Source organism: Hypanus sabinus, chromosome 1, assembly GCF_030144855.1.
Source record: "Hypanus sabinus isolate sHypSab1 chromosome 1, sHypSab1.hap1, whole genome shotgun sequence".
Classification (NCBI taxonomy): Eukaryota; Metazoa; Chordata; class Chondrichthyes; order Myliobatiformes; family Dasyatidae; genus Hypanus; species Hypanus sabinus.
This window is the reverse complement of record NC_082706.1, coordinates 202,609,290-202,632,132: the sequence shown is the minus strand read 5'-3', so window position 1 is coordinate 202,632,132 and position 22,843 is coordinate 202,609,290. Positions and strand designations below refer to the sequence as shown.

The following is a 22,843-nucleotide window of genomic DNA, read 5'->3' as shown; positions in this document are numbered from 1 at the left end:
CCAGTCCACAGATTCAAAGCAGTCCTGTAGACCCTCCTGTGTTTCCCTTGTTCATACCTTCTTGGTCCTCACTACTGGTGCAGCAGTCTTCACTCTCTGCCTATACTCAGGGAGTAGAAGTACAGTCAGGTGATCAGACTTCCAAAAGTGAGGGTGTGGAATAGCACGGTAGGCATTCTTAATGGTGGTGAAGCTATGGTCCAATGTGTTGTTTCCTCTAGTATTGCAAGTGATCTGTTGATGGTAATTGCTTAGTGATTTTTTCAGATTGGCCCGGTTAAAATCTCCCAAAACAATGGTGAAGGCGTTAGGACACGCTGTTTCATGCACGTTGATCCCATTAGTCAGATCATCTAAAGCCTTCACATTGGCCTAAGGTGGAGTGTATACTACTACCAAAATGACCTCGGAGAACTCCCGTGGTAGGTAAAAAGGACGGCACTTAACTGCTAGATCTTCCAGGTCTGGTGAGCAGAATTGGGACAGCACTGATACATTTGTGCACAAGAAGAGTTGATCATGATGCATACTCCTCCACCTCTGCTTTTGAGAGACTCTATAAATTTATCCTGACGGTAAATCCAGCGATCTGAATCGCTGCATCCAGTACAGAAGGGGTTAGCTGGGATTCCATGAAACAAAGGACACAAGCAGTCCTAATGTCCCTCTGATTCAGCACCCTAGCTCTCAGATCATCGATTTTATTCATCAGAGACTGCATGTTTTCCAGCAAGATAGTTGGTATTGGGAGTTTGAAAACTCATTTCCTTAAATGCACTTGTATCCCTGATCTACAGCCCTGCTTCCTCCATGGAATCCTATGTGGACGCTTCTGTCCACAATCAGTATTGCTTCCGCCTGTTTTAAGCAGCAATAGTTTGTTTAAATGCATTAAGACATCTTTGTTGACCGTACTGATCTTGGAAGCAGTTGTGCTTTTTAGCTGTATCAGGCTGAAATGAAAATATTCAATCATATCCATTGACAGTACTGCCTGCTACTTGAGCCACCCTGAGGCACCATGTAAATAGATGAAGGGCCCAAAACTGTTCACAGTACTCAAGGTGAGGCCTCACCAGTGCCTTATAAAGCCTCAGCACCACAACCCTGCTCTTGTATTCGAGATCTCTTGAAATGAATGCTAACATGGCATTTGCCTTCCTCACCACCGATTCAACCTGCAAGTTAACCTTCCAGGTGTTGTGCACAAGGACTCCCAAGTCCGTCTGCATCTCAGATTCCTGGATTTTCTCTCTGTTTATTTCTACTACCAAAGTGCATGACCGTGCATTTTCCAACATTGTATTTCCTGGACCAAACAGTGTAGGTTTTACACTGTGCAGTAGTGCATGGAGGAGTGCAGTAGAACAGATACAAATCCATAATTTCATGAAAGTGGAGTCACAGGTAGGTAGGGTACTAAACAGAGCTTTTGAAAACATTGGTCTTCATAAATCAAGGTGAGTACAGGAGTTGGGATGTTAGGTTAAATTTGTACAAGTCATTCGTGATGTCTAATTTGGTGTTTTGTGTGCAGTTTTGGTCATATAGCAACATATAGGAACTTGAAGGGGAACCTCATCATTCAGAGGATGTTGAATCTGTGGAATGTGCTGCCAGCAAATGCAATGTTTGTAATTTTGATTTCTATGTTCAAGAGAAATCTGGATAGGTACATAGATGGGGGGGGGGGGGGGGTATGGAGGGCCATGGTCTGGGGTGCAGGTTGATGGAACCAGGCAGATTAATAGTTTGGCATAGACTAGAAGGGTTGAGGCCTGTTTCTGTGCTGTAATGTTCTTAGGACTCTACACTTCTAATGACCACCTGACACCTAGAATGTAAAATGTTTTGCACTGTGTTTATTCTTTGGTATATATTTGTTTATTATAAATGAAGTTTACTTTTGAAATTAAAACGATTGATCACTGCTGGTAAAAAGCAATATTCTGGCAACTCACACAGCTGGGATATTTCCTCTTTTGTACTATGATTTGGTTCCCGAAAGCTGCTATAGCCGGGGCTGGTAGTGGAAATAAATTCCCAATGCCAATGCATGTACCTCAAATAGCTTCTAACAACCAGGTCCAATTCCTGGCCTTCCCAAGTGCTTAGCTACTAAGCCTGGTGGAACCATTTTTACTGATAGAAAAGGGAAAGGTGGGTTACAGGCACCTTAAAACCAGTTGTTTTGAGCAGATGGGGCTTGATAGCTGTGGTTGGCAGTTCATCTAGGAGAAGGAAAACCGTAATCTCAATTCCCCTGCCTTGCGGCTATATCGACTCATGGGGAAGGCTTTGAGAGTAAACCATAAGGAAAAATCTGGAGTTGGATTCCCTAAGGCAGTCCTACGTTGACTTCAATGCTGATTAGCAACTCATGTGACACCACTGGTGCCAAACTGTATCAGTCTTTGTCGTTCCTTTGGATTCATCAGCTGCGTGGAGAGGGGGAACCTGCTACATGGACAACAGCTTGCTCTCATGTCGTACTGCCCTGGCTTGCGTATCACATAGACAGCTAGGACTCAACATTCATGGTCGTCCCCGACCAATAAAAAGCCTCACTGTGATTTAAACTCCGTGCAAAAGAACTCTCAGACCAGACTTGTTAAATTTTCCAAATTAAATTACCAGTATTTCCAATTTCTTGACAGGGGCATCCATGAAGTATAAACCACTCAAGCTGATTTCAGAGCTTTGCAAAAGCCAGAATTTCTTAATTGTTAACTTTCAATTTGTACTATGTGGGAGACTGCCTGTTGTCTAACGAAGTTTAAAAAATCCCAGCCAAAACAATGTTACAAATCAAAGCTGGTTCCAAACTAAAGCACCAGAAATGAAATGACAGCATTCCACACTACACCATATGGTCCCTCAGCGATAAACACAAGACAAGCTTTCTCAGGTACTTGCTCTCAAATGGTGAAATAGTCTATTGATAGTGGTGTTGTCAAGTATATTTTTAAAACTCACATGTTGTTTTGTTCTGGTTCTCCTGAGAATAAGCAACACTGGCTGTAAAATCTCAACCAAACTTGCAGCTATATAAAACTTTATTTGGGCTGCACTTCGGAGTATTGTCTGTGCAATACTGGTCACTCCATTACAGGAGGGGTGAGGAGGCTTTGGAAAGGATACAGGAGTGGGCTACCAGAATGCTGCCTGGACTACATGAAGAGCTAAAGGGAGAGGATGGACAAACTTGGGCTGTTTTCATGAGAGAGAGGCATGGATTAGGCCATTTTGCCCATTTAACCTGTTCTGCCATTCTATTGTGGCTGATTTATCATCCTTGTCAACTCCATTTTTCTGTCTTCATTCCATAACTTTTGATGCCCTGACTAATGAAGAATTCATCTGCCTTTGTCCTAAATATACCTTGTTCAACTCGATGAATGCCTACCTTCCTTCATTTCTTAATGTTAATATCACTAACAAGAAAGTACAAAGAAATTCTAGACAAATGATAAATTGCTCTTCTATTTAAAAAAGGTCCATATTATTTACAAACACACAGAATATAAGATCATCATTTGCTAGATAATACTGACCTAGCGGTATCAAGTGCTTTCTGTACTTTCGCCTGGACAGAACCCAGTAAATCTGCACCCATTTTCTTCAATAGTTGAGTGAGCAGAACAAACAGCCAGTCTTGAAGATCTTCCTTGTGGACATGAATGAAGTCAACCAGGGTTTCCAAAAACATACTAAAAACCTGAAAAATGAATATATTACAAATCATACCTCAATAACAGTTACGTTCATTATATGCCAAAAACTAGAGCAAAGCAGAAATCTGAGTAGATTTGCATGTGTATTATATAATGTAGATTTTTTTCTGTATTTTATACAACTGTCCAGTAAGTTTTATTACTCACTTCATTTGAAATTAAGAAAATAATTAATAAATATTAAGACAGGCAAAATCTAAAATTGTCAATTTGATTTTGTACATTTATATAACCACAATGCAAAACTAGTGGGTAAGCAATACCATTAGGGTGGCAAGATTCCAAGACTGCTAATCAGACTCTTGCACTGAAGCCATGCGAGTATAACACCATTTCTAGAAGGCAGCTTCACATGCATTGACTGTGCATTGCTGTAACATGGGGGCAAATCCAAGTTTAGAATGCACTGCGTCAGCATACTGCACTTGCATAAGTTTGTTTCCCTTCCAATTTTTAAATATCATTTTCTGGTTTCAAATACTAGTTTTATGCTGGTGTTTTGGGTTTCTGCCAACAGCCTCTCTCCAGTAATAGCAATTCATGCCTGTCTTGAAGTAGAATTTTTAACAGAATGAGGTCTTGTTTCATTGTTCAAACACAAGTACTTCCAGCAGAGGTCAAGAAATAACCAGGAGCACAAAGCGTGACATTTTAGTGCGCTTCACTTTAATCTTTCCATTTCTGGCGTTAATTACATCCTCCCATACAGAAAGGTGCATGAAAAAGGGCAGCAACAACATGAAGATTCCCACCCAACCCACTAATGGACTGTTTGTCCCATTCCCATCAGGGAAGGGGCTACACAGTATCCACACAAGGACAACTAGACTCAAAAACAGTTACTTCCCTGAAGCCAACAGGCTGATCAACACTTTCACCCATTAACCCACCCCACTACTACATATACATCACTTAGCATTTCTATTTACAATCAGTCTATTGTATGTACATTGTGTTTCAAAGGATTACTTTCATATTTATATTTATTGGTTTTTTATTGTATTCTTTATGCTTATTATGTTTTTTAATGCTGCATCAGAAGTGGAGTAATAATCATTTCATTCTCCATTACACTCGTGTACTGAAGAATGACAATAAATAATCTTGAACAACCCACAAAGCATAGACCAGAGAGCCAACATACATCCATCTCAGCAACTCACTGATTTAGCCAAATCATTTGGAAACTTTCTAAACTCAGTATGTATGTCGTTAAAGCTCACACTTGCTACTGAGTAATGTTACAGATAAACTATCTCATACACTTCAGTTCTTGCATATCTGAACTGTATTCTAGGGAGGCTTGATCAGTAAGGTGCAATAACTCCCTCTTGGTAGGTCCAGTTGTATGTTACTGCACAAAAATCAAAAAAACCTGCCCACTTCTGTTCTATCATATGGCAGAGTTTTACAATTAATCAGTATGTTTTAGACAGGTAAAATTGAATCTTATCCCAGAGTTTAATAGCACAGACATCCCACTGAGTCCATGCAGTCCATTAAGCACCAAGTTCGCCCATCTCATTTTATTCTCCCTGCACCCTCATCACATTCCATCATTAAAATTGTAATTATCATTCAATGATGACACATCTTAATAAATGGAATAAAACCAGTTCATAATGCAGAGCTGTGGATTTGATGCGCAACTCTGAAAAGGACCACAGCTAACAGAATTGCACCTATGGTCTAAGATACAATTGCAAGCAGAAACAGAGAAACAGTGCAACATTTTATCATTGATGATCCAAATACTTGAAGGGGGCCTAAAGGTAATTCAGATAGAACAAATGCTATTTAAATTCAAAATGTTGACTCCGCATAAGGTAAAGTAAATCTAGCAAACAAAAGAACAATGTTAGGTGTAAATCAGAACCCACGAACAACCATAAAAGAATGTACACATCTATGGCTTTATTATTACTCACTTTTCAGATTTATTTACTGCATGTGCATTGAAACACACAGTGAAGTGTGCTGTTTGTAATAGCAACCTACACACTCAAGAATATGCTGAGGACAGCCCCCACGTGCCAACACACATTCCAACACCAACATAAGAACATAAGAACATAAGAAATAGAAGCTTTTCAATAAGATCATGGCTGATCTGACCATGGACTCATCTCCACCTACCTGACTTTTCCCCATAACCATCAATTCCCCTACTATGCAAAAATCTATCCAACCTTAGAGCCATAGAACATTACAGCACAGTACAGGCCCCTCAGCCCTCCATGTTGTGTTGACCCATATAATCCTTAAAAAAAGTACTAAACCCACACTACTCCATAACCCTCTATTTTTCTTTCATTCATGCCTCCACGGATGCCTCGGTTACTGGTAAGGCTCCATGGCATAAAAAGGTTGGGAATCCCTGTCCTAGACTTTCCCTCTATTTGAAACATCCTCTCCACACACACTCTATCCAAGCCTCTCAATATCTAGTAGGTTTCAATAAGAACCCTCCTCATTTTAAACCTCATCTTAAATATATCTACTGAGGTGGCCTTCACTGCTTCATTAGGCAGAGAATTCCAGAGATTCATTAGACTTTGGGAAAAGCAGTTCCTCCTCATCTCCATCCTAAATTTACTCCCCCAAACAACTTTCCTGCCTCTACCTTATAAATCCATTTCATTAATTTCTATGTTTCTACAGATCTCCTCTCATCCTTCTGAATTCCAGTGAGTACAGTCCCAAGCGACTCAATCTCTACTCATAATCTAACCCCCTTATTCTAGAATCAACCTGGTGAACCTCCTCTGCACTGCCTCCAAAGCCAGTACATCCTTCCTCAAGTAAGGAGACCAGAATTGCAAGCAGTACTCCAGATGTTGCTTCACCAGTATCCTGTACAGTTGTATCATAACCTCCCTGCTCTTAAATTCAATCCCTCTAGCAATAAAGACCAACATTCTATTTGTCTTCTTGATAGCCTGCTGCACCTGAAAATCAACCTTTTGCATGCACAAGCACTCCCAAATCCTTGCAATCTTTTACCATTTAAATAACAATCTGATCTTCCATTTTTCCTTCCAAAGTGCTCAGCATTTACAATGCCCAGCAGAACAACACAGAACACACAAAGTGACAAAGCACCAATAGCAAAACAAGATGAGCACTTGAGCCAATTTTGCACGGCTATGGGCTAAATGTTGGAAGATGGGATTAATCAGAATCAGATTTAATATCACTGGCATATGTCGTGAAATGTATTAACTTTATGGCAGAAGTACAATGCAATACACGATAGTTAAATATAAAGAAAAAACTGAGTTACATTAAGTATATGTTTATTGAGTAGTTAACATAAGTAGTGCAAAATAACAGAAATAAAAAAGTAGTTCATGGGTTCAATGTCCATTTTGAAATCACATAGCAAAGGGGAAGAAGCTATTTCTGAATTGCTGAGTGTGTATCTTAAGGCTTCTGTACCTCCCTCCCGACAGTAATAGTGTGAAGAGGACATGTCCTGAGTGATGGAGATGCTTAATGATGGACGCCACTTTCCTAAGGCACCGCTCCATGAACTAGTGTTGGACACTACGGAGGCTCGTACCCGTGATAGAGCTGACTAATTTTACAAGTTTCTGCAACTTATTTTGATCTTGTGCAGTGGCACTCCTCTCCCCCCCCCAATGCTCGACAGTGATGCAGCCTGTCAGAATACTCTCCACAGAACATTTGTAGAAGTTTTTGAGTGTTTTAGTTGACAAACCAATCTCCTCTAATGCCAAATGAAATATAGCTACTGTCTTGCCTTTTTTATAGTTGCATCAATATGTTGTGTCCAGGTTAGATCCTCAGAGATACTGATATCCAGGAACTTGAAATTGCTCACTGTCTCCATTTCTGATCCCTTTATGATGATTGGTTTGTGTTCCCTCATCTTACCCTTCCTGAAGTCCACAATCAGCTCTTTGGTCTTACTGATGTTGAGTGAAAGGTTGTTGCTGCAACATCACTCAACTGAATGGAATACAGGTGAGTTGCATAAACACGATGGGCCAAATGGCCTGTTTCCATGCCATATGACTCCATGACTCAATATCACTGTATAAATTGCCCAGAAGAAAACCTATAGGATTTTCATGATTTCTTTAAGTCAAAGGCTTATTGGAGTTTACAAAGGTGCACTTAAAGAACACAGCTGAGCAGGCCAATGAATGCTTTGCCTGTGGGTCTGATATGAAGAAATTTAAAAATGCATGAGTACTACTAAAATGACCATACATGGAGGAAAGAGCATTTCTTCATATGGCTTTTTGTGACTCAACAGACGTATTGAGATAAGGTTCAGCTGCCAGCACTTGTCACTCTTGGATAGACTTATGGGTTTGAAGTGGTAGGTATGGTTGGAGAAGGCACAAGAGAGTGCAGATGCTCGAGTCTGGTACAACATACAAGATGCCGAAGGAACTCAGTGGATCAGGCACCATCTACAGAGGGAAATGGGTAGTCAATATTTCTGATCAAGATCCTTTAAGTGAACTGAAAGATAGAAGAGAGATAGCCAGTGCGAAGAGGTAGAGGGAAGGGATAGAGAAAAACCTGCAAACGATAAGTGGATCCAGACAAGGAAGGCTATCACAAAGATAGAAAGAGACTGCTCAGTGGAAAGATCATATAATAAGGGGGCACCATTTTAGGGTGCTTGAAAAAGAGCTAAACTTGTTGCTGTGTGTTGGGGAAGGTCTATTTTAAATTGCACAGAAATGGGCTTCATGGATATATTGGAAATCTGGTTTCTGCACCAGTGTCTCACTGACATCTTAGGGCCTTCAAAAGGCACTGAAATTCTGAAAATGTTGCTAGATGTGGGCTGCAAATCACTGTACATCACTAGGCATATCCTTAACCTTAAATGAAAACTGCACATTCCTGTAATTTGCATAAATTCCCAATTCTAATGAATGTTTTATCCTGAACAAAATAATTCCTGACCTTTGTGTTTCAATTCTTTTAAAAATTTTTCGAGTATTCACTATCATTTAAATGTCAGCTACGCATGTGTGTTTCTGGATGCAAGGCTGATACTGAACATTTATTGTACATCTACTGACAGCTCAACAACCAGTAATGCCTCTACAACTTCAGCACCTTCAATTTGACTACTTACAGGAACCAAAATAATAAGTTCACATGAAGTATAAGAGCCATTATTTGACCTCTGTCTTAGATCTGGCAGACTGCTAGTTCAATCTCAATTCACACTCCACTAGGCCCCTCCATTCCCTACAAAATTTCCCTACAGTGAAACAAGATGGTGTCAACAAACAGCATGACCAATGGTGATGTCCTGCAGACAGTTCACAAAACTACAAACCCCATTTCCAGGAAAGTTGGGATATTTTCCAAAATGCAATAAAAACAAAAATCTGTGATATGTTAATTCACATGAAGATTTATTTAACTGACAAAAGTACAAAGGAAAGATTTTCAATAGTTTTACTGACCAACTTAATTGTATTTTGTAAATATACACAAATTTAGAATTTGATGGCTGCAACACACTCAACAAAAGTTGGGACAGAGGCATGTTTACCATTGTGTTACATCACCTTTCCTTTTAAAAACACTTTTTAATCGTTTTGGAACTGAGGATACTAATTGTAGTAGATTTGTAATTGGAAATTTTGTCCATTCTTGCTTGATATAAGACTTCAGCTGCTCAACAGTCCGTGGTCTCTGTTGTCTGATTCTCTTCTTCATGATGCGCCATACATTTTCAATAGGAGATAGATCTGGACTGGCAGAAGGCCAGTCAAGCACACGCACTCTGTGTCTACAAAGCCATGCTGTTGAGCCCGTGCAGAATGTGGTTTGGCATTGTCCTGCTGAAATAAGCATGGACGTCGCCTTGATGGCAACATATGTCTCTCTAAAATCCTAATATACACCTCAGAGTCAATGGTACCTTCACATACATGCAACTCACTCATGCCGTGGGCACTGATGCACCCCCATACCATCACAGATGCTGGCTTTTGCACCTTTAACTATCAGGATGGTCGTTTTCATCTTTAGCACGGAGAAGACGATGCTTGTTTTTTCTGAAAACTAGCTGAAATGTGGACTCATCTGACCACAGCACAAGGTTCCACAATCTTTTGGTCCACCTGAGATCAGTTCGGGCCCAGAGAACTCGCCGGCATTTCTACATAGAGTTGACATATGGCTTCCTCCTTGCGTAATACAGTTTCAAGTTGCATTTCTGGATGCAGCGATGGACTGTGTTAAGTTACAATGGTTTTCTGAAGTACTCCCGAGCCCAGGTGGCTATAATTGTCACAGTAACATGACGGTTTCTTAGGTAGTGCCGCCTGAGGGCTCGAAGATCACGCGCATTCAACAGTGGTTTCCGACCTTGCCCTTTAGGCACCAAGATGTCTCTGAATTCTCTGAAACTTTTCACAATATTATGTACTGTAGATGTTAAAAGACCTAAATTCTCTGCAATTTTGTGTTGGGAAATGTTCCTTTTGAACTGACTAACAATTCTCTCACGAATTTTGGCACAAAGGGGTGAGCCACGACCCATCCTTGCTTGCAAAGACTGAGCCTTTGATGGACACTACTTTTATACCCAGTCATGATACCTCACCTGCTACCAATTAGACTGCTTAATGTGGAGTCTTCCAAACCGGTGTTACTTGAATATTCTGTGTACTTTTCATTCTTATTTTAACTCTGTCCCAACTTTTGTTGAGTGTGTTGCAGCCATCAAATTCTAAATTTGTGTATATTTACAAAATACAATTAAGTTGGTCAGTAAAACTATTGAAAATCTTTTCTTTGTACTTTTCTCAGTTAAATAAGGGTTCACGTGAATTAACATATCACAGATTTTTGTTTTTATTGCATTTTGGAAAGTATCCCAACTTTTCTGGAAATGGGGTTTGTACTTCTTTCAAATATGATTCCATTTTTAAGCTGCATGATTTACATTTTAATGATGTGCTTTTGGGCCAATTGAGTGATCTGGCGCTGTGCTGTTTTGGAGGGGTTTTGGTGGGGTTTGGAGCAGAGTGTGCAGCCTGGAGGCCAAGAAGCATGGAGACGGGACATACGGCTATGATTGACTCCATTTCTCGCCGATTTCGCTGATTAAAGCATCAAGCAAGATTGAAATCAACAAGGACGAGAGTGGAAGGCGTTCAGGGCCATCTGCCTTCATTTGACTGGTCTCCTTCTCGCACGCTGCTGCTGGAGAAAGGTGCAGGAGTCTTGGGTCTTGGGCAATTTTATTGACGTGGTTTGTGAATTGGACTTGGTTTTAGAGGGACTCTGCAGTTCACATTACTGTGTTTCTGGTTATTCCTTTTTTATTGCTGTTTTTAAATAGGAGCAAACTGACTCTGAGGTCTGTAGTCAATGAACCACACAGCGCTAAATAGATCTGAACTGAAATAAATTGAACATTCCTAAACTGTTTCAAGGACTCTGCAATCTGATGTCTAATAACCTGTGGGTCATTCACTCACTTTTTGCTGTTTGTTCAATTTGTTCCTTTTTTTGCATATTGGGGATTTGATGTTTTCTTTGAACTGATTCCATGGTGTTTGTTTTGTGGCTGTTTGCGGGAAGATGAATCTCAAGGTTGCATACTGCAGACATACTTTGATAATAAACATATTTTGAACTTTAGCCATCTATTTCTATTTTATCAAGAATCAGTTCCCAATTTTGCTGTAAACGTTCATCAGTAAAAGGCACAAACTATAATTATTTGGGGTTATGGGCACAATGGCAGACAAGGAGATGGCAAACCGTAAAATTAGTTTGCAATTCCATTCCCATTAGCATTTCCAACATACTTGGGGAAATGAAGAGAATGATAACCTTATGGTAAAGCAGTTTTTGGTAACAAGCATGCTTATATGCTGTATCATCTTTTCCAATAGAATACAACATGTCTGAAGGAAGCTGTGTACAAAAAAGATTTAACTCTCATCGTGAATATAACTGCTAATTGTCCATCACAAGCATACAGGCTTCACAAAGTAGTGCAACTTACAGGATATGCATCGATTCGCACAATGAAGACAATCTTACTGAACAAGCAACTTGCCTTAATTTCTACTAATTCAACATAACATGAGAAAATCTTCAGAGGCAGAAAATGTTGTGGTACCTAAATACTCCTAACTTCAATAAAGTTCATAAGAAATGGAATTTAGATGGATAAAACGGCTCTTGCCTTGATAATGCAAAAATTTTAATGGGGTTTGTCTATTTCTTCTCTTTATTGGAAAAGCACTCCAAAAATGATGACTAATAAATGGTCATCTAATGCAGGTTCTAAATAGTGAGAATATGAAGATGTACAAACTTCATGTTGTGAATGAATTTCTTGCAGCAGCTTAAGCATCAACATAAATTGTTCAGGTCTACACAGTTACTATATGAAATCAAATAAGGTATACTCGCATCATCAGAAGAGTCTCAAGTATGCTGAAGTACAAATAAATGACATTAAATAAATCCCTGCACAGAAATTTCCAACGGAAAATGAGTTAAAAAAAAACTACAGCCCAACAGATATAAAAATCATAAGAGGTGATAATAAAAACTGTAAGGCAATTATAAATTTCAAACCAGATAAGCTGGCATCTACAAATGGTATAAATATCTTACATTAGAACAAAAGACTGAGCTGGATTTTGAGCTATAAAGCAGTTTACCAATGCTATATTCCAAAAATCCATTGGGAGGTCCTAAGATTATGAAAGAATTAAGTGCAAACTTATTTCTGTCTTTGCCCTTCATGCTTTTTCAATAGAATCTTTAAGGACTATTGCAAGAATAATTACACAAATAAAAACAAGTTGGAATAGGGTTTTGGCCCAAAACTTCATCACTACCTCCTCCCATAGATGCTGTCTGGCCTGCTAAGTTTTGCCAGCATTTTGTGTTTTTATTTATCTCCAGCATCTGCAGATTCAATCGTGTTGCCTTTGAATTCACTACTGCGAAGCCTCTTCCAGTGATGCCTACACTGAAGTTCAGATCTTTTCTCCGACGGGAGTTCAGTGAGAGCCTCTCTCTCTGCTCCCAAGCTACTACTTCAGCCCTGAAACTTTTGGACCACACTTTCTCTCTACCTCATCCCTCCCCCCACTTCTTATCCCCTCTCCACCATCCCATGTTACTTCACTCCTGATGAAGGGTTTTGGTCCGAAACGTCGTCACTACCTCCTCCCATAGATGCTGTCAGGCCTGCTGAGTTCTGCCAGCATTTTGTGTTTTTATTTATTTCCAGCATCTGCAGATTCACTCATGTGCCTTAGAATATGCCTTTAGTTTTGTCAGATTTATCAAATAATATCCTCCCAATGTCCAGAACGTACGTGGACCCATTGTTGTTGATCACCTTGAACGGCTCCTCGGACTGCTGCGGGTTCTTCCTCTTGCCCCCTTGGGGCTGGTATGAACTCTCCTGGGACGGCCAGGGGTGCGCTGTATACTAACTCGGCCGACGAGGCGTGCAGATCCTCTTATGCGGGCCATGAGAGCCGACTTCAGGTGACGGTGGAAGCGTTCCACTAGTCCGTTCGACTGTGGGTGGTAGGCAGTAGTGTGGTGTAGCTGCGTTCCCAACAGGCTGGCCACAGCCGACCACAGGCTGGAGGTGAACTGGGCGCCTCTGTCGGAGGTAATGTGGGCCGGTACCCTGAAGCGTGCTACCCAGGTTGCAATCAGTGCTCGGGCGCAGGAATCAGCAGATGTGTCGGTGAGCGGGACCGCCTCTGGCCACCTCGAGAACCGGTCTACCATAGTTAGGAGGTACCGCGCTCCTCGGGACACTGGTAGGGGGCCCACGATATCCACATGAATGTGGTCGAACCTCCAGTGGGTGGTTTTGAACTGCTGCGGTGGGGCTCAGGTGTGCCGCTGCACCTTGGCTGTTTGGCACTGCGCGCACGTTCTGGCCCATTCACTGACCTGCTTGCAAAGTCCATGCCATGCGGACTTGCTGGAGACCAGCTGGACGGTTGTCCTGATAGATTGGTGCGCCAAACCATGTATGGAGTCGAAAACTCGCCGCCTCCAGGCTGCTGGGATGATGGGGCGAGGTTTGCCGGTAGCCACGTCGCACAGGAGGGTCCTCTCACCTGGGCCTACGAGAAAGTCCTGCAGCTGCAAACTTGAGACTGCGGTCCTGTAGCTGGACATCTCTTCGTCTGCCTGCTGCACCTCTGCCAGTGCCGCACAGTCCATCCCCAGGGACAGGGCCTGGACAGCTGGTCTGGAGAGTGCGTCCGCCACGACGTTGTCCTTTCCCGAGACATTCTGGATGTCCGTCGTGTACTCGGAGATGTAGGATAGATGTCGCTGCTGGTGAGCTGACCAGGGATCGGACACCTTCGTGAACGAGAAGGTCAATGGTTTGTGGTCCGTGAACACGGTGACTGGCCTGCCTTTTAAGAAGTACCTGAAATGCCGGATTGCCAGATACAGTGCCAACAGCTCCCGGTCGAAAGCACTGTACTTCAGTTCGGGTGGTCGTAGGTGCTTGCTGAAAAATGCCAAGGGTTTCCAGCACCCCACCGGCTGCTGTGTCGGATGTGTCCACCGTGAATGCGGTTGGAATGTCCGTTCTGGGGTGCACCAGCATCGCGGCATCTGCCAAGGCTTCCTTGGCTTTAACGAAAGCAGCTGCGACCTCCTCGTCCCAAGTAATGTCCTTGCCTTTACCCGACATCAGGGTGTACAAAGGGCGCATGATACGGGCTGCTGAGGGGAGGAAACAGTGGTAGAAGTTCACCATACCAACGAACTCCTGTAGGCCTTTGACTGTGTTGGGCTGGGCAAAGTGGCGGATCGTGTCTACCTTGGCAGGCAGAGGTGTTGCCCCGTCTTTGGTTATCCTGTGGCCCAGGAAGTCGATGGTATCGAGACCGAACTGGCATTTGGCCGGGTTGATCGTGAGGCCAAAATCACTCAGGTTGGAGTAGAGCTGGCGGATGTGGGACAGATGCTCCTGGCGACTACTGCTGGCTATAAGGATGTCATCCATATAGATGAACACAAAGTCCAGGTCACGTCCCACTGCATCCATTAGCTGCTGGAACATCTGTGAGGCATTCTTCAGGCTGAACGGCATTCGGAGGAACTCGAATAGGTCGAACGGGGTGATAAGTGCTGTTTTGGGGATGTCTTCAGGGTGCACCGGGATTTGATGGTATCCCCGGACGAGGTCTACTTTGGAAAATATTCTTGCCCCGTGCAGGTTTGCTGCAAAATCCTGTATGTGTGGCACGGGGTAGCGGTCTGGAGTTGTAGCCTTGTTCAGTCTGTGGTAGTCGCCGCATGGACTCCAACCCCCAGCTGCTTTGGGCACCATGAGCAGGGGGGCAGCCCATGGGCTGTCGGACCTCCGTACTATCCCCAATTCCTCCATCCTCCTTCGCCAGGCGGAGCTTTTCCGGGGGGGGAGCCTTTGTGCGCGGGCGTGGAGGGGTGGTCCCTTGGTCGGGATGTGGTGCTGAACCCCGTGTCTGGGCATGGCTGCCGTGAACTGCGGTGCCAGAATCGATGGAAAGTCCTCCAGGATTCTGGTGAATTCATTGTCCAACAGCGTGATGGAGTCCAAGTGTGGGGCTGGCAACTTGGCTTCATCCAGGGAGAACGTCTGGAGAGTCTCGGCATGTATCAGTCTTTTCCCTTGCAAGTCGACCAGCAGGCTGTGAGCTCGCAAGAAGTCCGCCCCCAGGAGTGGTTGGGCCACGGCGGCCAGTGTGAAGTCCCACATGAACCGGCTGGTGCCGAACTGCAGCTGCACTGTGTGGGTGCCATAGGTCTGTATCGTGCTGCCGTTTGCGGCCCTCAGGGTGGGTCCTGGCTTCCTGTTTTGGGTGTCGTACCCCATCGAGGGCAAGACGCTGATTTCTGCTCTGGTGTCAACCAAGAAGCGGCATCCCAACTGTTTGTCCCGGACGTACAAGAGGCTATCCTGGTGGCCAGCCGCCATAGTCATTAGCGGCAGCTGGCCCTGGCCCTTGCAGGGTGGGCGACAACGGCGGGCTTTCGTGCCCCACTGCTGGTGGTAGAAACACCACTGTTCACTGGCCTCCTCACTCCCGCCTCTGTGTTGTGTGTGCCCCCCTGCTGGGCCTGGTCTGGTCTGCTGTTGGGCGCGTGGCCTGGTAATCTGACCGAAGGACGCCACGCTCTCCCTTTTGGCTTTCCGCAGCACGTCTGCCTGGGCCGCCACCTTCCGGGGGTCGCTGAAATCTGCATCGGCCAGCAGCAGATGTATGTCCTTGGGCAGTTGCTCTAGGAACGCTTGCTCGAACATGAGGCAGGGCTTGTGTCTGTCGGCCAGGGCCAGCACCTCGTTTATCAATGCTGACGGCAGTCTGCCTCCCAAACTGTCCAGGTGAAGCAGGCGGGCACCCTGCTCACACCGTGAGAGGCCAAAGGTCCCAATGAGCAGCGCTATGAATGCTTCATATTTGCCTTCTTCCAGGGGCGACTGTATGAAATCCGCAACCTGGGTGGCCATCTCCTGGTCAAGGGCACTCACCACGTGATAGTAATGCATGGAATCAGAAGATATCTGCCGAATCTGGAACTGGGCTTCTGCTTGGCTAAACCACACGCGTGGTCGCAGCGTCCAGAAAGTCGGCAGTTTTAGCGAAACTGCGTGAACAGATGAAGAGTCGGTCATCTTTGGTCCAAATCCCGTTTGGACCGTCGGGGTCACCAATGTAGCGATGTGCTACACACAGCACTGAAATAACGACACACAGTCAGTAAGTCATTTCGAGACTAGTTTATTCAAACTTCGCGGTGTTGGCATTTAATCCCTAGCGCCTGCCCTCTCCGGGTGGAAATGACGTCAGAGGTGCATTACCAAAGTCTCCCCCCGCGCGCTGGCTATTTGTGAGCCGATTTGCCTGCGCAGAAAATGGGTCGCCACAATATTTTTAAAGTTGACTGATGTATAACTGAGTAAACTACAATCCAGGATGGCAACTGACATCAGCCAATATATTGACATTTTACCTAAGCTTTCAATAACCCAATTCAATGAACTTTGTAAACAATAGCTGTCTATTGTAAACATAGTACTAGGAATGTTCTAGTACTATGTCTGTTGTTTTTTGATAGGGTCTTGCTTAATCAAGCAACAGCTCTGATGCTCACTCAAATTGGAGGTATTGCTGACATTGTGAATTTTAGTGGGGAAGCCAAAAAAGTAAGGCCTTCAGAGGAAACAACTATTTTTCCATTTAAATGACTAAGGCAACAAGCTTAGCTGAAGATTTTAAGATCAAGATGAATTATTTGGAGCACTGCTATCAAGTACAAATACAGGAGACTGCTCCTTTTCAAAAGGTGCTGAGAAATGACCTGCTATGGAGATCAATACCTTCATCTTTACTGTAAGGACGATGGTTTGACATAGAGCAAAAAGAAAGCCTGAATACAGTTGCAGTCCAGATCCACACAGTCTCGAGTCATGAGAAGGCTGCATTAGCCATTTTTATTTTCATCACTGACCAGAAATACGGTAATCTCATAATGTAATTGATTTCTTGAAACTGACTTAGTCAATGTGGTAGATGTGTCATTCAGTCAAAGGCACTTTATCTTCTTGTATGTTTTTGTTTAACCAACCCATTCCACCTGATATTTGTGAGAACACTACAGAATATTTTAAAAAGTTCTGGATGGAGTTTGGGGTTGAAAAAATAGCACTTGGAATCAGCACCTCAAACATAGTGTCGACCAAGCATAATATCTTTGTTAAACTATTGTGGGCTGCACACACTTTAACTCAGTTCTACTTTTGGGTGCCAGATATAAATGATATACTTACTAATACACATGGCACCAGAATGGATCAGAAAATCAGACAGTATATAAACACCATAGAACACTACATCACAGTACAGGCCCTTCAGCCCTCCATGTTGTGCCGACCCATATAATCCTTAAAAAAAAGTACTAAACCCACACTATCCCATAACCCTCCATTTTTCTTTCATCCATGTGCCTGTCCAAGAGGCTCTTAAATACCCTTAATGTTTTAGCCTCCACTACCATCCCTGGCAAGCCAATCAAGGCACTCACAACCCTCTGTGTAAAAAACTTACCCCATATGTCTCCCCTAAACTTCACTCTCTTAATTTTGTACATATGCCCTCTAGTGTTTGCTATTGGTGCCCTGGGAAACAGGTACTGGCTATCCATCCTATCTATGTCCCTCATAATCTTGTAGAGCTCTATCAAGTCCCCTCTCATTCTTCTACGCTCCAAAGAGAAAAGTCCCAGCTCTGCTAACCTTGCTTCATATGGCTTGTTCTCCAAACCAGGCAAAATCCTGGTAAATCTCCTCTGCACCCTCTCCATAGCTTCCACATCCTTCCTATAATGAGGGGACCAGAACTGAACACAATACTCTAAGTGCGGCCTCACCAGAGATTTGTAGAGTTGCAACATGACCTCTCTACTCTTGAACTCAATCCCCCTGTTAATGAAGCATAGCATCCGATAGGCCTTCTTAACTACCCTATCAACCTGTGTAGCACCCTTGAGGGATGTATGGATTTGAACCCCAAGGTCCCTTTGTTCATCCACACTCTTAAGTAACTGACCATTAATCCTGTACTCAGTCTTCTGGTTTGTCCTTCCAAAATGTATCACCTCACACTTGTCCGGATTTAACTCCATCTGCCATTTTTCTGCCCAACTCTGCAGCCTGTCTATATCCTCTTATAACCTTCGACAACCTACAGCTCCATCCACAACTCCTCCAATCTTCGTGTCATCCGCAAACTTACTCACCCATCCTTCCGCCTCTACATTCAGGTCATTTATAAAAATCACAAATAGCAGGGCTCCCAGGACAGATCCCTGCAGCACTCCACTAGTCACTGACCTCCAGGCAGAATACTTTCCTTCAGGTCAGCTGGAGACGCTTATGGAGTGAGTACCGTTTTGGATTCGCTCCATAACCTTTACTTTTTTTAACCTTTGATCACCCTTATTCAGCTTATTTTTACCTATACCGAAAGTTTTTTTATTCTTTTTTTTTGGATTTACTGCCAAGAGTTTGTTGTGAACTTTTGAAGATATGCAAACAGAAATGTCTCTCAGGTCTAAGGGACGGGATCCCGGACGTAATCCGAACGGTAACGGAAAAAAGCAGGCTCCGACACAACAAACACAATTAACTTTTGAATTGTTTATGGAGGTTTTGGATAAAAAATTTGCTGAACTACAACAATTTTTTAAAGAAGATATAAAGGCTTTTCAAGAGTACATGGTTAAGACGGATTTAGTAATTAAACAGCAACAAGCTCTTATTGCGTCTCTGCAAGAAGAAGCTCGGAAGCGAGATTTGACTATTGGAAAACTGCAACAGGATTTAATTTCGACCATTAAGCTGATGGAAGCCCTTAAAGCCAAGAGTGATGATTTTGAGAATCAGTCCAGAAGACAGAACTTACGTATACTTGGTCTTTCAGACGGCATAGAAAAAGATGACCCTTCGAAATATTTTGCTCAACTTTTAAAAGAAGCGTTTCCGACCATTTTCCCGAATAACCCTCCTTTATTGGATCGGGCACATAGAATTCGGCGTTGATCACTGAGTGTTACAGACAAACCTTCGGTGGTAATTGTCCGGTTCCATTATGTACATGACAAAGAACAAGTTATAAGAGCAGCTCGTCGGGTAGGAATGATTAAAATCAAAGATTTTTGCTTCTGCTTGATCGAAGATTTTAGTTCAGATCTTTTAAAAAGAAGGCTTCTTTTTAAACCGTTGATGGCTGAATGTTATGAGAAAAATCTGAAACCTGCGCTTCTATACCCTGCGAAGCTTCGAATTTCTCCGTCGAATGCTCCACGACAAGTTTTCCTTTCAACTTCAGAAGCGAGAAAATATCTGGAGGAGAACTTCCCTACTGCTACAGACACCAGTCTCTAATAAATGAATGATTTTGATCGTGTAAGATGGTTCTCGATCTCTTAAACCAGAATTATAATCTGGTTATTGGTGTAGGTTTATCCTACACTTTATACTCAAGTTAAAGTGTGTTTGCATCATGTTAATTGTTTTGCCTTATACACTTTAATCATTTAACTACATACTTGTCTATTAACTTTGTTCCTTCGAAGGTATATTTTTAATTCTTTGAAGGTAAATTTTTCCTTGATTAAGATGGTGGTTTTTTGGAAAAGATTTTTGGTTTTGCTTAAGATGGCATTATGTTTATATTTTTCGCGTTTCTTCCATACAATGCATCGCTTATCTTAGCTTAAATATTTTTTGTTTTGTCTGGGCCAGAGCCCGAGTTATAATTGTTTTTTAGTGATTATATTTTTATTCTTTTTACAACTAACTATACTTAGAAATATGGTTTTTATTATAGCGATTTTATTTTTAAAGTTGGGGTGATTCTTTTATATATATCCTTTTTATATGGAGTGTTCTTCAGCTGACATGGGGGTAGGATTAGTCTTACTTTTTCTCTTTTTAAGTCATATTTTGGCTTTTTCTCTTTTTCTCGGGGGGTGGGGGGATGGTCTGTTTTCTAATTCTATTTTTTTTGTACCAGTTTGTGTTAGTTTTTTTATTCGGGCTGTTTTTGAACTTCAAATATGTCTGTGTTGTTGTCACTTCCGGGTCTTCTCACTACTTTTTTTTCCTCTTCTGGGTGCATGAGTTTATAAGTTGGTTAACCCTTTCTATACCAAAGGGTTGATTATAGAATTATGGCTCAGACCATTAATTTTGTGTCTTGGAATACTAATGGTTTAAATCATCCAATTAAACGAAAGAAGATTTTCAAAGTATTCCAAAGACTTAATGCTCATATCATTTTTGTACAAGAAACTCATGTGAGGAGGGAGGACAAATTTCGTTTTTTTTAGATTTTGGCGGGGTCAACAGTATCACGCAAATTCGAATGCTAAAGTAAAAGGAGTTTCAATTTTTATTGACTCCTCTATTTCATTTGTTCAACATGATATTTTTTCGGATCCGAATGGCAGATTTTTGTTAATTACGGATTTACTTTGTAATAAAAAGGTTGCTTTGGTTAATGTTTATGCTCCAAATGTGGATTGTCCTGACTTTTTTAAGTCTTTATTTACTTCTTTACCCAATCCAAACGAATATAAGTTAATAATGGGTGGTGACTTTAATTGTTGTTTAAATCCTCTGATGGATAAATCTTTATCTATCCAGACTTTACCTAATAAGTCGGCCACTTGTATTAACTCTTTTTTGACTGACAATGGAGTTTTTGATATTTGGAGATTCCGGTATCCTAATGACAAAGAGTTTTCTTTTTTCTCACATGTTTATCACTCTTATTCAAGAATTGATTATTTTTTTGTAGACTCTTGTTTTATTCCATTGGTAATTGGTTGTAACTATGATATTATAGCTATCTCTGATCATGCTCCGTTATTACTTTCTATGAAATTTACGGATACAGCTTCTAATGCTAGACAATGGCGATTTGACTCTACCTTGTTGCAAGACTCTGACTTTATAAAATTTATGGAGGAGCAGATCGACTTCTTCTTCTCAACTAATTCTACAGATGATATTTCCTGCGGAACACTTTGGGACACTTTTAAAGCTTATATACGTGGACAGATTATTTCTTATTCTGTTGGTTTGAGGAAACGTATCAAGATGGAAACTCTTTTATTGGTTGATAAAATTAAAGAGATTGATAAGAAATATTCGATTGCTCCTAGTAAGGAGCTTTACAAACAAAGGGTTGAACTTCAAATGGAACATAGTTTATTACTTACATCCTCGATTGAAAATCAATTAATGAAAACTAAATCTGATTTTTATATACATAGTGATAAATCTGGTAAACTGTTAGCTAGTCAATTGAAGAATGCTCTGGTTAAACGTCAAATCACTAAGATTGGTCAGCAGAATGGGAATCTGACAGTTAATCATGATGAGATAAATAAGGCATTTCAAGATTTCTATACCTCCCTGTATCAATCTGAATTTCCTCAAGATTATAATACCATGTCTGATTTTCTTGGAAAATTAAATTTTCCAAGGTTATCATCTGATGATCTTTTGATATTGGATACTCCTATTACGGATGTAGAAATTAAGGGGGCTATTTCCTCAATGAATTCTGGGAAAGCACCGGGTCCAGATGGTTATACAGTTGAATTTTTAAAATTTTTTTCCGCTACTCTTTCCCCTTGGTTAGGTAAGGTTTTTGAGGAGGCCATTAGATTAGGGAATTTGCCACAATCTTTTTATAGAGCTTCCATTTCTCTAATATTGAAGAAAGATAAAGACCCTACTAATTGTGCTTCTTATAGACCTAAATCTTTATTGAATGTAGACTCCAAGATTTTTTCTAAGTTACTGGCATCTAGATTGGAGAAGGTATTACCCAAAATTATTTCAGATGATCAAACTGGCTTTATTAAAAATCGTTATTCTTTTTTTAACATTAGGAGATTGTTGAATATTGTTTATACTCCCTCACATGATACTTCAGAAAGCGTGATTTCATTAGATGCGGAGAAAGCATTTGACGGAGTTGAATGGGCTTACTTATTTAATGTGTTGGAGAAGTTTAATTTTAGTCCGATATTTATATCATGGATTAAATTGATTTATCATACTCCAGTAGCCTCAGTGGTTACCAATAATCAAAGATCTCCCTTTTTTCGCCTATTTCGGGGCACTAGACAGGGATGTCCTCTTAGTCCATTACTATTTAACATTGCCTTAGAACCTTTGGCAATTGCCATCAGACAATCACAGGATATTTTGGGTATTAATCGTGGGACAGATATTCATAAGTTATCTTTGTATGCAGATGATTTATTACTATTCATTCCTAACCCGGAGAAATCCATTCCAGCAGTTTTATCATTATTGGCTCAATTTACTGAATTTTCTGGAAATAAGTTAAATCTTAATAAAAGTGAATTGTTTCCATTGAATAAACGGGTCCCAATTTATGGAAATTTACCCTTTAAATTAGTTAATGACTCTTTTACTTATTTAGGGATCAAAATCACAAAAAATCATAAAGATTTGTTTAGATTTAATTTTTTATCCTTAATTGATCAGATTAAAGGTTTGTTTACTA

General features: G+C 41.5%; 1 protein-coding gene across 8 annotated transcripts in view; it reads right to left on the bottom strand.

Moving 5' to 3' along the window:
* Positions 1 to 22,843, bottom strand: part of clasp2 (cytoplasmic linker associated protein 2) — a 376,943-nt gene that overhangs the window by 61,347 nt on the left and 292,753 nt on the right. For all 8 annotated transcript variants that reach the window (XM_059984319.1, XM_059984334.1, XM_059984325.1 and 5 more), the window contains one exon: positions 3,555 to 3,718. In XM_059984319.1, the coding sequence (XP_059840302.1) occupies positions 3,555 to 3,718 (164 nt within the window). The remainder of the gene's footprint in view (positions 1 to 3,554; positions 3,719 to 22,843) is intronic.